Source organism: Bos javanicus, chromosome 2, assembly GCF_032452875.1.
Source record: "Bos javanicus breed banteng chromosome 2, ARS-OSU_banteng_1.0, whole genome shotgun sequence".
Classification (NCBI taxonomy): domain Eukaryota; kingdom Metazoa; phylum Chordata; class Mammalia; order Artiodactyla; family Bovidae; genus Bos; species Bos javanicus.
Window position 1 is genome coordinate 132,391,013 of NC_083869.1, and position 14,366 is coordinate 132,405,378.

The following is a 14,366-nucleotide window of genomic DNA, read 5'->3' on the forward strand; positions in this document are numbered from 1 at the left end:
TGCCTCAGTTCCAGGTGACAGCAGAGTGACTCGTGTATGTGTTGGTTGCTCAGGCATGTACGGCTCTGTGCGACCCCGTGGACTGCAGCCCTCCAGGCTCCTCTGTCCATGGGATTCTCCAGGCAAGAATCCTGGAATGGATAGCCATTCCCTTCTCCGGGGCATCTTCCCGACCCAGGGATCGAACCTGGGTCTCCTGCACTGCAGGCAGACGCTTTACCGTCTGAGCCGCCAGGGAAGCCCCGTCTAGTTATGCATATATCTATTCGTTTTCAGCTTCTTCCCCCACGTAGGTCATTAGAGTGCTGAGTAGAGCGCCCTGTGCCGTGTAGAAGGTCCTTGTTGGTTGTCTGTTTTATTTACAATAGTGTGCATCTGTTAATCCCAAACTCCTGATTCATCCGTCCACCCCGCACTTCCCTCTTTGGCAGTCATTACTGTGTTTCCTATGACTGTGAGGCTATTTCTGTTTTGCAAATAAGTTCATTTGTATACTTTTTAAGATTCCAACTAATTTCTTCATAAATGTTTGAAATGACTGATAGGCAATTTTAGTCTCCTTAGGAGAGGAAACTGGGATTCAGAGGGGCTACGTTTATTGGATAAGTTTCCTGGTCATCAAGGAAGGAAAACCCAGGAGGACTGCCGTGTAAATGGGGCCAGACTTTCCCACACTGGATTTCCATCACGAGCCGTATGGCATTGCCTGTCAACTTGGCACCTCAGGAAATATTGACTCTTCAAAAGAAAACTGAAAAATGATGAAGGCTTAGTGTTGCCAAAGAAAGAAATTAAAAAAAAAAAAAAAACTTGGACTTTTCAAACAACTGAACCATTCTTATCTTTATACTTAGGTCTAAATACCCAAAGGGGTATCGTATTCAGAGGTGATTAGGTTTGGAAAGGTCTGTCTGCTCGGAGCCCCCACTGAGGGCCTTTGAGGACCCGCACTGGACTTGTGGGTTTCACCACCACGTGGCACCCTGCATTTTGGTCATTTTCTCCCCAAATAGGACTTCAGCGGGCAGAGCCCTCGGCAACAGAGGAAGGTGTGGTCGTGGCGCCTCGGGCCGCCTGAGCTCCTCGGGAATGAAGGTCTTCGGGGTTCTCGTGGTCTTTGCCTCCTGCCGTAAGTAGTCGCAGCGGGGCGAGCTCCCAGGTGTCACCCCCTGTCTGTCTGTGTCTGTGTCTGGGGCGACCCCTCCTCAGGTGGCGTCAGGTGAGTGGAGTCAAGCGTCGCCCAAAGGGGAATCTGGAGTGAAGTGGGCCCCCACCGAAGTCCTCCTGCTTCTGTGTCTCCTGCAAAAAGCATTCAGCCCAGTGCTGGGATCTCACAGAACATTTAGAAAATCAAAGGTTTTGCTAAGAAAGAGGGCATCTGAGCACTGTTGTACCACACACATACCTTTCAGGAGTCTTTGGATGCTAGTTGCCTTTATTTACTTGTTTTTAAATTAACTTTTAATGGCGTAGAGTTGATTTACAGTGCTGTGTTAGTTTCCCTGCAGAGCACAGTTACACGTGTGTACACAGGTCCCCTCTTGTATAGATTCTTTTCCCATACGGGTCGTTACTGAGTACTGAGTAGAGTGCTGTATGGTAGGTTCTTACTAGTTATGTGTTTTATATGCAGTCGTATGTATGTGTTAGTCCCAGTCTCCCAATTTACCCCTCTCCTCTTGCCTCCTTGGTAACCCTAGTTTGTTTTCTGCATCTTAAGTTGCCTTCATTTAAAGCCCTATGGATTCCAGAACAAAAGCGTGGATATACATCTAGCTAGTTTCAGTTCAGTTCAGTCACTCAGTCGTGTCCAACTCTTTGCGACCCCGTGAATCGCAGCACGCCAGGCCTCCCTGTCCATCACCAACTCCCGGAGTTCACTCAGACTCACGTCCATCGAGTCAGTGATGCCATCCAGCCATCTCATCCTCTGTCGTCCCCTTCTCCTCCTGCCCCCAAATCCCTCCCAGCATCAGAGTCTTTTCCAATGAGTCAGCTCTTCACATGAGGTGGCCAAAGTACTGGAGTTTCAGCTTTAGCATCATTCCTTCCAAAGAACACCCAGGGCTGATCTTTAGAATGGACTGGTTGGATCCCCTTGCAGTCCGAGGGACTCTCAAGAGTCTTCTCCAACACCATAGGAATGATTAATTTTCCTCAGAAAGGCATTCTTATGGAATAATGGGTAATTATAAGTCATTGCTTTCAGGAGATCGGATTACAGATCTCTGCAAAGTGAAAGAGAACTTACTGGGAAGCAGTGTTGGGTTTGCTGGAAAACCCTCTGACTTGTTGCTTTGATTAGATGAGTGGAGATTTGCCCAAATCCATTTCTCTATCCGTTTCAGCTGTGAAATAATCACTTTTGGGTTCCCAAGTCAAAATGTCAAAAATGGGGTCCCTGGTTCACTTAGTCAGTGGTGGAAGTCAGTTTTCAAGATCATGGTGTTAGAGGCAGGGGGTCTGTGTGCAGGCAGGACCACTGCTGCACACCGCCCCCTGCCCCCCGCTGCGTGTACCCCAAGAGCGGAGTCTCAGTATGTTCCTACCCTCTCTCCAGGTACTGCTCCGGCAGCAGAGACCGTCCCCGGCTTGGGCCCCCTCCGCAGTGTGTGGGACCACAAGGCATCCAAAGTCACAGGAAGAGACGGGAGGGCTCCTGGGAAAATCTCCCTAAACCTCCCATTTTGGGTTTTCTTCTTCATGTTTTTATTTTATTTTTATTGTAAAACTAAGATTCACTCGTAATTAAAATGTAAAGTACATTAGTGTGGAGTAACAAGATAAAATCCCTTCTCATCTTTCACAGACCCTTATGCGTTTCGATGTGAACAGTCTTCAGAGTTTGATAAACATCCTTTCAGGCCCTGGGCTTCCCGGGTCGTGCAGTGGTAAAGAGTCCACCTGCCAGTGAAGGAAACGAAAGAGGCAAAGCTTTGACCCCTGAGTCTGGAAAATCCCCTGGAGTGGGAGACGTGGGTTTGATCTCTGGGTCAGGAAGATCCCCTGGAGGAGGAAATGGCAACCCACTCCAGTATTCGTACCTGGAGATCCCATGGACAGAGGAGCCTGGCGGGCTACAGTCCATGGGGTCACAAAGAGTCAGACACGACTGAGAGACTGACATACACTCAGGCCTTTGCATACATATGTTGCCAACATTTCAATAGAAAAGTAATACAGGCTTGTTGTTAAAAAAAAAAATGTATATATATATCAATCAGGCAGCATAAAAGTAGTTAAGATAAATGTTGCCTGTTTTTTTCTCCACCTACTTCCGAGTCCCACTGCCTAGTGATATTGCTATTAAAAGTAGCGTGTTTTCAAGACATCATTTAGTTATTATCTCCCTGTCAGTAGGCATGTGGGTAGTCTCCAATTTTTTGATATCACAAATAATGCTGCAGCAAACATTCCTCTCTCTCTCTCTCTCTATATATATATATATATACTCCTCATTTTCTTAAGCACTTTGTAGAAGTAAAAATTACTGAGTTTGTGTGTGTGTGTGTGTGTTTATGCTCATTCACGTCCGACTCTTTGTGATCCCATGGACTGTGGGCCACCAGGCTCTTCTGCCCATGGAATTTTCCAGGCAAGAATACTGCAGTGGGTTGCCATTTCCTCCTCCAGGGGATCTTCTCTACCCGGGGATCAAACCTGCATCTCTCGCATCTCCTGCACTGGCAGGGGGATTCTTTACCACTGGGCCACCTGTATTTGCCGTTAAAAAAATGAATTGAGGACAGCTTTTTCTGCCTCTTAAGTATTTTGTTTCTCCTGTGAGATTGTAAAAGCCCTGGCGATTTTTGCAGGGACTGGCATTTCTGGCTTTGAACCTTTCTTGTTAATGATTAACATCATTCTGCACGGGATGGTGGTCTTTCACTGTGGGGAGAAGACTGTAGTTGACAGCATTGTCCTGAACATCCTGGAAACTGGCTTCTCCTCCTGGGTTAGCAAGAAACTAGCTGTGTGATGCGGCCAACTGACCCTCTCTCGTCCCCATTAAAGGGGCTGGTGTCCAGTTTAGGGGGCTCTGGCTAGGGGATGTGAAAGCAATCTTTCTCATCACGTCTTCCCTTCTTCCTTATTTGCTTCTTGTCAGTGATGGCCCCCACGCACAGCAGCTTCTGGCAGTTTCAAAGGATGGTCAAGCACATCACAGGGCGGAGCGCCTTCTTCTCATATTACGGATATGGCTGCTATTGCGGGCTTGGGGGCAAGGGGACCCCCGTGGATAACACTGACAGGTGGGTGCAGAGGCTCTGAGGCTTTCTGTCATTTGATTCGCATCGAAATCCTTTCTTGAAGACAGAGAGGATGTTCAAACTTGCAAATTGCAAGGAGCAAACTGATTCGGGTGAGCCTGAGCAGAAGGACAAAACTGAATGGGAGTGGGAGGGAGGTCTCGAGGAGCCCAGGGCTGGGGCTGGCTTCCTGTGGTCTGGGGCCTGCAGGAGGTTCACTGCTCTGCTGTCACCATCTTGAAATGCTGGACTGTGTTTGAATAAGGGGCCCTCCCGTTTTCATGTTGCACCAGGCTTTGCAGATCGTATGGTCAGCCCTGCCCAGAGCTCTAGAAAAATGTGGGCAACCCAGAGCTCTCAGTCTTCAGGGCAAATGCCGTCTTTTCTTGGGCCCTCACATTTTAGGATTATCAGTGCAGTAGGACTGACCCGCTGTCTTCCATCCTGATTCCATTCTGCAGGAAGGAGAGAGAATCTGAGTGGCCCAGTTTGGAGAAGTTGTCCATCTGGGTGAGGACATGTGGCACAGACCCGGCTGCCAGGCCTACTTCTCAGGATGGGGAGGTGGGGGGTGTGAGTTCCCATAAAAGGTGGAGGTTGGTGTTATCTGGGGAGGGAACAGGGAAGTAGAAAACAGGACGGTCTGTGCATCTTTTTATTTAAAGAAATGAGAAGCAAAATGTTCCTGGCCATGTTCACCGTAATGTGGATGAATATAGCCCCACAGTAGGGCTTGAATATCACCCCTGGAGCTCGAGTGCTCTGGGCTGGGCTCATGAGACCACAGATTGTTCTAGCCAGGAAGACCCCAGAGCCCTGGAGGGAGTCTGACACTGACGAAATGCCCGGCACGCGCTGAGCCCTGGGACTGGTGGTCTGCACGCAGGGCCTGGTTGACTCCTCCTAGCGCATGGTCGAGGCCAGACCACCATCTCCATTTTACAGGGGACAGTGGTGAGGGGCCCACTGAACAAAGCCACAGAGCCGGAAGACCTTCAGCCCCTTGAGTGGCGGAGTCAGGATTTGCACCAGAGTTTTCTTGTTTCAACGTCCAGACCCCTTAATGCTCTGTGCGTCCCCTTCCAAGTCCTAAGGCTGATGAGCATTCCAACACCGTTAGCCAAAGATGACAACCAGGAGCCCACGCGTAGATGCACATGGTGACGGAGGAACACTGAGCGTCCAGCCCAGCGGATCGGCCAGTCCCCGTCTCTGCATTCCTGCCGCTCTGACTCGGCTGGGGAGGCGGGCGGGGGCCATCCCCAGCTGTTCTCTCTCCTCCAGTGTCACCCCCGCCCCATCTACCCCATTGCCGCCGCACCGGCTCTCAGCCTCAAGTGCGCAGAGACCGAAGGATTACATCTGATGTGCTGACCTTTGTCTGCTCAGAGCCTCTCCCAGAGCTGGGCACGTAGTTGGTACTCAGTCACTAATTGAAGGCAAAAGGAGAAGGGAACGGCAGAGGGTGAGATGGGTGGACGGCATCACCGACTCGATGGACGTGAACTTGGGCAAACTCTGGGAGTTGGTGATGGACAGGGAAGCCTGGCGTGCTGCAGTCCACGGGGTCGCAAAGAGTCGGACACGACGTAGGGACTGAATAGCAACGGCAAGTCATTAAATGAATGGATACATCACGGGAGCCTAGATTTGGGGGAAATTCACCTCTGAACATTGTTTCCTCCCGCACAGAATGGGGACAAGGGTCACTATGAGGAGCTCATGAGCCAGCAGTAGGTAGAGAAGGGCTCTTTCTATGACTTTTAACACCATCAGGAAGTCACCTCCCTGCCTTCCGTACATTGTCATCTGGGAAAGAGGTGGATGAGTCCCTTCCCGCCTTCTCCCAGGGCCGTCCTCAGGAAAGCCGCCGTCTCCCTCTGTCTGGCCCGCAGGTGCTGCCTGGCCCATGACTGCTGCTACGAGAGGGTGAAGCACCTTGGCTGCCAGCCTGTGTTGAACGGCTACCAGTTCCGTGTGGTCAACGGGACCGTGATCTGTGAGTAGTCCTCTCTGCACAGAATGTCCTTGAACCTGGGCCTTTCTCAAAGTTCAGCCTCGTGGACCCAGAGAACTTTGGGAAAAGGAGATTTTTTTTTCCCAAGTGCTTTGGGATGGAGAGTGGCAATTCTGAGCATCTGTGCTTCCTGAGAGTCCAGCCCGGGTCCCCCCACCCCGCCCCGTTCCCCCTGCCCCGGGTCCCTGCTCACAGCTGTGCCCCCAGCTCCCTCCCCTGGAGTGCGGGTTTCAGCCCACAGTCCCCGCTGCCCACCCGGGCTCCCTCCTGGGCTCGATAAGTAGTTGTTGACTGAAGATTACACTGAATTTTGCGGCTGCGCTTGGCAGCTGTTGCTATTGAGAAGCTTCTTCCCGATGTCTGTTGTGTGTTAACAAAGTGGCTCGGCTGTCTTTCAGTTGAACAAATATTTGTGAAGGGGGTTGCGTGCCAAGCTCTGGGGTAGGGTAGGGAGCCCACCTGGCATCGAGGCCATTCAGGGAGGAGGACAAAGGACAGGGTGGGCCAGCGCTGAGTGTCCAGCGTGCAGGGAGGGGCTCCAACCTCTCAGAGTGTGATCCGGGGCAGGTGGGGCTGGGTATGGCAGGCTGGATCTAAAGCGCAAGCTCACTTGCAGGCAGCAGGCCACAGACTTGTCTCAGACGCTGTTCAGCTCGGCAGGGTGGGTGGTCTGAACACCCCTTTGCGTGTGTGACTCACCTTCTGCTCAGCCCTGTGGAGTCGCGGGAACCACTGTCCTCCCTTGCGTGTTTACTCAGAGCTGTGAGTGTGTCTTGGAGATCACCTGTCCCCTCCCAAGGTGGGGAGAACACCTCCCTTGCCTTCATCTTCCAGCTCCCCCCACCCAGAGCTCAGGCTCCGGACTCACGGAGTCAGGTTGGCTTGATCTGCCCGGTGCCAGTGGCAGGAAGCTGGAAATGTGTGGGAGGCCCAGCTTCAGCCAAGTCTCCTGTTCCGCTCTCCCCTCTTCGGGCGACTGCCGACGGGGAAGGGACCCCGTTTTTCCCATGTGAGCGTGAGAAGCCTTCCTGACCACCCTCCAGCCTAAAGCAAAGTGTCTCCACTGTGAGGCCCCTACGCCACATCCAGGACACAGGGCGGGATCATGGTCTGGGGGATGGGGGGCGAGGGGGGACTGGAGGAGGATGATCTCAGAGATGGCTTGCTTCTGCAAGTGGTGGCACCGAGTTTCTCGTCCCTCCCGACCCCACATGTTGGGGGTGGGGGTGGGAAACGGGGTGAGCCCGGCTGTCGCTTGGTTGGGGAGGGGCACGCAGGAAAGCTGCCCTGACTCCTCTCCGTCTGGCTGGTGGTCTTGCCTTCACGTGGTTTCTTCTCATCTCTTTTCACCTTGACCTTGACCTTGACCTCTGTCATGTCAGGTGTCACCTTAGAGTGGTTGAAAAGGCATCCTTTGGAGAGAAGATATGCTCTAAGAGCTCTTTCCCCCATGCCCCGTAAAGCACAGGGACTGAGGAGGGAGGGGAACAGAGCTCTGAAGAGGGAAGCAGGTTTTCAGTAGGTGCCAAGGCTCTTCCTGCGCTGTGGTCCCATGCCCCAGACCAAGCCCTCTGCTCCTGTGGGTGGGCCGTACTCAGAGTGCCTGTGGGCCTGGGTCCTCTGCACCTGGAGCAGCTTCTTTAGCAACCCGCTTCACCTTCCGCCGTGGGGACCGGAGCCACAGCCAGGGACCCCGGGAGATGGAGGAAGGTGACCCGGGAGCAGAGGCCGGAGCCCCAGTAGGTGGCACAGGAAGTGTTGCCTGCTTGGCACATCACTCTGGTGGCGGGAGGTGCAGGCAGGGTCTCGGAGCTGGACTGGAATGTTCGTGGCCTGGGCTGTGCTTTCCACAGATGCTGGCCCCTGCCAAGCAGCGGTGGCCAGTTCTTGAAGCTTGGCCAGGGATCCCGGAGTCCAGCGCCTGTCTAAGAGAGTTAGCGAAGAGGGACGTTTCCCCATCCTCACCAGGGCACTAGCAACCCCTTCTGCAGCTGCGCTATCCAGTGAGTACCAGGCTGAGCCCTGTTGTTCCCAGCCCCACCTTTGTTCAGTCGCTCAGTCGCATCCATCTTTTTGCGACCCCATGGACTGCAGCATGCCAAGCCTCCCTGTCCTTCACAAACTCCCAGAGTTTACTCAAACTCATGTCCATTGAGTCGGTGATGCCATCCAACCATCTCGTCCTCTGTTGTCCCCTTCTCCTCCCGTCTGCAATCTTTTCCAGTGAGTCAGCTCTTCGCATCAGGTGGCCAGAGTATTGGAGCTTCAGCTTGCCAAGTCCCTATTTCCAGGAACAGGGCTGGGAGCTGGGCGGCCCGGCTCCTAATCCTGGGTCTGTTGCTGGTGTGCTGAGACCCCAAGTGAACCCCAAGCACATCTATTCCCTTGCCTAGTATCAACTGAGTACCCCCGGGGTACCCAAGCAGGGCCAGCACTGTGCCAGGGCCAGGGGCACAGAGAGAGGCAGCCCGGGGCCCTGCTGCCAGTGCTCTTGGAGACCAGTCCAGTCAACCCCTCGCTGCAGTGATGGGGAGCCTGAGGCCCAGAGGCGGGGAAGGGCTGACCCAGGCTCCAGGCAGACTCAGTCTCATGTGTCTTGAGACTGTCCAGTGCTCGGGAACACACTGCTGGCTGGAGTCTTCTGGGCCTGTTTCTGCATCTGTAAAGCAGGTGCACTCGCCGTAGCTGAAGTCCATCGGCAGCTGAAGTAGGCTTGGCACTCAGCTCTCTGAGTCCACAGTAAGCCTCTGAGGTGGGCGCTGTCCTCCCCGTTGTCGAGGAGGACCCCGAGGCTCAGAGAGTGAGGTGAGATGACCAAGGCCACACAGCCGGGGAAAGGACCGCTGGGACTCAGACCAGGTCGTCCAACCCCAGCTGGTGCTCCTGCCTCCCACCGCCCTCCCCGCTGGCATGAGACTGCTGGGAGGGGGCTGGACTGGGGGGCTCACACAAATGCAAGTCTTGTTATCTAAAGCACGCATGTCAGAATGTTCGGCTCCGGCCCAGGGGGCAAAGGAAAGCTGAAGGAGCTTGTCGCCCTGCAGTGCCCCAGATCTTCCTGTTCCAGCTCCGTGCACTTCGCTGAAAGGCCCAGAGACAGCAAATGCTTTGAAGTCAGTCAGAGCCGGGCCTGAATCCCAGCTTCACCTTTTCCAGCTGGATTAATTGCATGACCACCCTGGGCCTTAGTCTCCTCCTCTGTAAAGTACTAATCAGTACTTCCGAAGGTCTCTAAGGTCTCTAAGGTCACTGGAGAAGGAAATGGCAACCCACTCCAGTAATCTTGCCTGGAAAATCCCATGGATGTAGGAGCCTGGCAGGTGCAGTCCATGGGGTTGCAAAGAGTTGGACACAGCTAAGCGACGCCACCAAGGTCACTAAGGAATCGACTGAGGTAACCCAACGCAGGGGCCTCCCAGACAGCACCAGTGGGAAGACCTGCATGCCAGGGCAGGAGATGCAGGAGACTTCCCCTCCCTGGGTCTGGAAGATCCCCTGCAGAAGGGAATGGCAACCTGCTCCAGTATTCCTGCCTGGAAAATTCTATGGGCAGAGGAACCTGGCAGGCTACAGTCCATGGGGTTGCAAAAGACTGAGCACTCCCCAAAACTCCCCAACTCAGAGGTCTGACCCAGAGCGGGTGCGTAATTAATACCTTTCCTTTCAGAAGTTGAGATTTCTTCTAATTTTTTTAACCCTAGTTTCCTTTTCCCCTTTACATCGTAGTTAAGCACTGGGATTTTCTTTATTACCGTTGAGATTTCTGCATTGGTCTCCCCTTGAACTAATGTCATTAACCCCTTATAGGATGAAAGCTCTCCCCCTGCCCCCACCACAATCCTCAGTTACACTGCAGTTCCAAGAACTGCCCTGCAAGGGTTAATCACCTCCCAAGCCTCCCAGTTCTGAAATCTGGCACCCAAGCCTAGTTCCAGGTTGCCTAGCAACCAGCGGCTGCTCCTGGATGTGGTTGGTGTGAGCAGGGAAGGGAAAGGAGAAAAACAGCCTGGTCTGTCCATGTCTCGAAATGTCAGTGGGAGAGCAGTGCAGAGAAAGGCCTGGAACCCAAGCCCTGGGGCCAACTTGCGGAGTGGTGACGGCTGCCCTCAGGCAATCGGGGAGGCCGTTAGTCCTGTCTTGAGTGGGCTTGCATAAGCACTTGGAATTCGCGAGGGATTTTAAGTGGTGATGCCCCCTCCACCCATGTGTGCCCACATCTGTTGGGCAGAGAGGGGCCCGGCCGTGGGTGGCAGAGCCAGAGTTCCAGCCAGAGGCCCCTCTGTCACCTCCATCTTGGAGCCTGTCACCTCCATCTTGGAGCCTGTGATTCTGCCCTCTGCCCAAGGCAGAGGGCGAACCAGGTAACCACTGGAGTTTTTAGTTTGCAAAGATCTTTCTCCTTTGCTGAGTTTACTGCTCACAACAACACCTCCACTCACTGACGCATCATCCTTTTCCTTTCCTAGAATCTGGCTCAACCTGCCACCATCTCATCTTGCTCAGTTATTTGTTTACTTATGGATCAACTCTCCCCTCAACTGGAGTTTGAGCTCCAGGAGATTGGGGAGCACTTGTTGGGGGTGGGGGTGGGGTGCATGCATGCTCGGTCGTGTCTGACTCTTTTGCGACCCCATGGACTGTAGCCAGCCCTGCCTCCAGGCTCCTCCGTTCCTTGAATTCCCCAGGCAAGAATACTGAAGTGAGTTGCCATTTCCTCCTCCAGGGGATCTTCTAGACCCAGGGATCAAACCCATGTCTCCTGCATTGGGGGAGAGACATGGCTTTACCGCTGAACCCTCTGGGGAGCCCCGGGGAGGGGGTGGGTGCTCACTCTCATAAAGCCACAGAGAATGATGCCTGAAGCCATGCAATTGTGGGGTCCACTCACTCAGACCTGTCCCCCTGCTTCCTGGACAAAGGCCGGGCATATGTTAGAAACTCAATATCTGTTTGATGATGGAATGAGTGCAGAAATTCATGAAATAGTCTGTACATGAACCTGTACCCTCATTTGAAAGCCTAGGGAAGAGATTCAGAGAGGAACAACTTCCCTGAGACGCCAGAGCTTGCAAGCGGCAGATCTGGGTCCAGAACCTGACCCCCTGTTTCTCGGGATGGGGGCTCTGTTCACCGCCCAGCGGCCTGTGTCTAAATCCAGCCAGCAAGGCGGCAGCACACGGTGATGGAGCCCTTACCGCGCATTTGGCACCGAAGATCTGCAAGAAAGAGACAAACTCCGTGACCAAAAGGAGCTTGTGTGCAGGCAGGGAGACAGTCCATGAAATATTCAGAAAGAAAGATACACTCGGGGAGCGACAGTGCTGTGACACCTCTAAAATAAGGCCACACGCTACGGAATGAGGGCGGCAGTGGGGGGTGGATGGCTCCTTCAGGTGTGGAGGAAGGCCTCTCGAGGGAGGTGGCATCTAGCCGGAGGAGGTGGGGGGGTGCCTGTCCCACGAGAAACGAGTCTGGCAAGGCCTGGCCGTGGGGTGAGGGGCTCCCCTGCTCCTTCAGTTGCAGGGGGAAGCCTTCAAGCAGACAGTGATCAGCTCAAATTTTCCTTTAGAAAGAAGACTCTGGCCCCTGCCCAGAGAAGTTGGGGAGCAAGGGAAGAAAGAGGGGCAGCCACTAGTGGGCTGTTTCCGTCGCACTGGGGAGAAGTGACCGTCGTGTGGCTCGGTAGCTGGGGCGGAGTGTCAGACGCTGGGCGCGCTTGGGAGGGGAACCGACAGAACCTGCTGTCGGGGTCGGTGTGAGGCTTGGAGGCGAGGGAGGCTGACTCTGACATCGTGGGTCTGAGCATCCGTGAGTAACCGTGCGTCTACCAGCTCGTGCACATAGCGGAGCACAGACTCTGCGGTCACAGCAAGAGCCTAGATGAGCCGTGCTGGGTTTGAGATGCACATCGGACGCTCGGGGGTGGGGGGTGGGGAGGGGGGTCACGTGAACACACGCGTACTGGTGTCTGGAGCTCAAAGGGCTGCAGGGAGAACTGGGGAGTCTCTGCGGGGAGAAGTGAGGAGTGGGTAGTGCTCAGGCGGTATTTAAAGCCCTGGGCTTTAAAACAGGGGCACCCAAGGAGAGAGGTTAGAGACCAGGGCAGAGGTGCAAACAGGGAGTGGCCTGGCAGGCAGCCTAGGTTAGCCCACTCAGGAGCACAGACCTTCCCATCTCATTGGTGGAAGTGTGTGCTTGTGTGTGTGCTAAGTCGCTTCAGTCATGTCCGACTCTTTGCAACCCATGGGCTGTAGCCCCCCGGGCTCCTCTGTCCATGGGACTCTCCAGGCAAGAATACTGGAGTGGGTTGCCATGCCCTCCATCAGGGCATCTTCCCAACTCAGGGATGGAACCCATGTCTCTGATGTCTCCTGCATTGGCACACGGGTTCTTTACCACCTAGGAAGCCCAGCTGGAAGTATTTCAGTCTGTTTCATGGAATGAGAAAGCATTATCAGTTCCGTTCTTCATGTCTCAGTTTCTTCATCAACAAACTGAAGGATGCTGGGTCTGGATTTGGGCTTGTCGTTAAAAGATGACTTCCCGGCATGGCATTTCTTGGCCCAGGGCTGCCTCTTCTAGACAGTGGCAGGCCTGACCCTACTACGGCTGTGGGATGCCCACAGCAATAGACCGCGGCTCCCTGTCAGTCCCCAAGGCCTGGGGACCGGGCCAGTCATTAGACGTAGAGCTGATCATCAGGAGAGAATTTACGCTTCATGCTTTGGAAAGGACCAGAAGACAAAGCAAGAAAGGGACGTGGTGAGAAAGGAAGAGGGAGGCTTGCTGAAAGGAGATGGAAGAAAGAAGAGATGGGAAAGAAAAGGAGACCAAGAGAGAAACAGAAAGAGAGAAGGGGGAGAAAGAGGGAAGTGTGGGAAACGTGACTCCCTTCTGGTTTCCAGAGAGGCAGCACCCGGGTGATGGACAGCTCGAGGCACCAGACACCTTCCTTTGGGAGGAAAGAGAGGTTGGATGGGCTGGAGCCCTGCACCCAAGTAGCCCCATTGTGTGCAGCAGCCACATGACCCGGCAGCCCCTACCCGGCGGCTGCCTGGGGAGGGAATCCAGCGGGCAGCTGTGCGCGGCACAGGTGAGAGACCTGGACACGGATGGGATGGGGGCTCTCGGGGAGCCCCAGGGGAGCTGGGGCCCCGTGGGTGTCGTAGACTTGTCACACATGTGCGAGGGCAGAGGTGATCCAGGCACCAGGAGCAGTGGGAACAGCAGGAACCATTCCTGGTGCATTTTCTGAGGGTGAGTGGAGAGCTACTGAGGCGTGAGGTGGGTGTCAACATGTCTTGAGAAGCCCAGGCTCCATCGAGCTGGAGGAGGACAGCTTCCTGCAGGAATTGTGGACTTCTGAGAGGGAGGAGGAAAGAAAGCAGACTGTAGCCAGCACTGGCCCAGCTTCAGAGGGGCCTTCCTCTTCCAACATGTGCAGCATCGTCATAGTAACAGCGTAATAGCAGCCTCTGTGTTCCAGGCGTATCCAGACCTCTCCATCTGTAACAACAATGAAGGTCCTCATGATGCCTGAAGTAGACGGCATTGTTTATTTTTGATGCTGTTGTTTTTATCACCGTTTTATAAATGATACTGAAACTAACTTGCCCAAGGCCAACACATCAGGGGATCTGGCTGCCTCACTTCGTCACCCCAAACCCTCAAAAGAGAATGGAGTTATCCAGAAGGAGGCTGCCTTAGATATCCCTTATGCCAGGGGTCCCCCACCTCCAGGATCTAATAATGCCTGGTGATCTGAGGTGGAGCTGATGTAATAGAAATGGAAATAAAGTGCACAATAAGTGTGATGCCCTCGCATCATCTTGACACTATCTCTTCCTCCCCCACCCCCAGTCCGTGGAAAAATTGTCTTCCATAAAACTGGTCTCTGGTGTCAAAGAGATTGGGAATTATAGTCATGTATGGATGTGAGAGTTGGAATATAAAGAAAGCTGAGCACAGAAGAATTGATGCTTTTGAACTGTGGTGTTGGAGAAGACTCTCGAGAGTCCCTTGGACTTCAAGGAGATCCAACGAGTCCCCCCTAAAGGAAATCAGTCCTGAATATTCATTGGAAGGACTGATGCTGAAGC

General features: G+C 53.7%; 1 protein-coding gene across 3 annotated transcripts in view; it reads left to right on the forward strand.

The window, feature by feature from the left end:
• PLA2G2C (phospholipase A2 group IIC) overlaps positions 1 to 14,366 on the forward strand; it is a 31,464-nt gene that overhangs the window by 10,704 nt on the left and 6,394 nt on the right. For all 3 annotated transcript variants that reach the window (XM_061394535.1, XM_061394542.1, XM_061394547.1), the window contains exons 2-4: positions 1,014 to 1,129; positions 4,109 to 4,253; positions 6,146 to 6,249. In XM_061394535.1, the coding sequence (XP_061250519.1) occupies positions 1,090 to 1,129; positions 4,109 to 4,253; positions 6,146 to 6,249 (289 nt within the window). In that variant the 5' untranslated portion in view covers positions 1,014 to 1,089. The remainder of the gene's footprint in view (positions 1 to 1,013; positions 1,130 to 4,108; positions 4,254 to 6,145; positions 6,250 to 14,366) is intronic.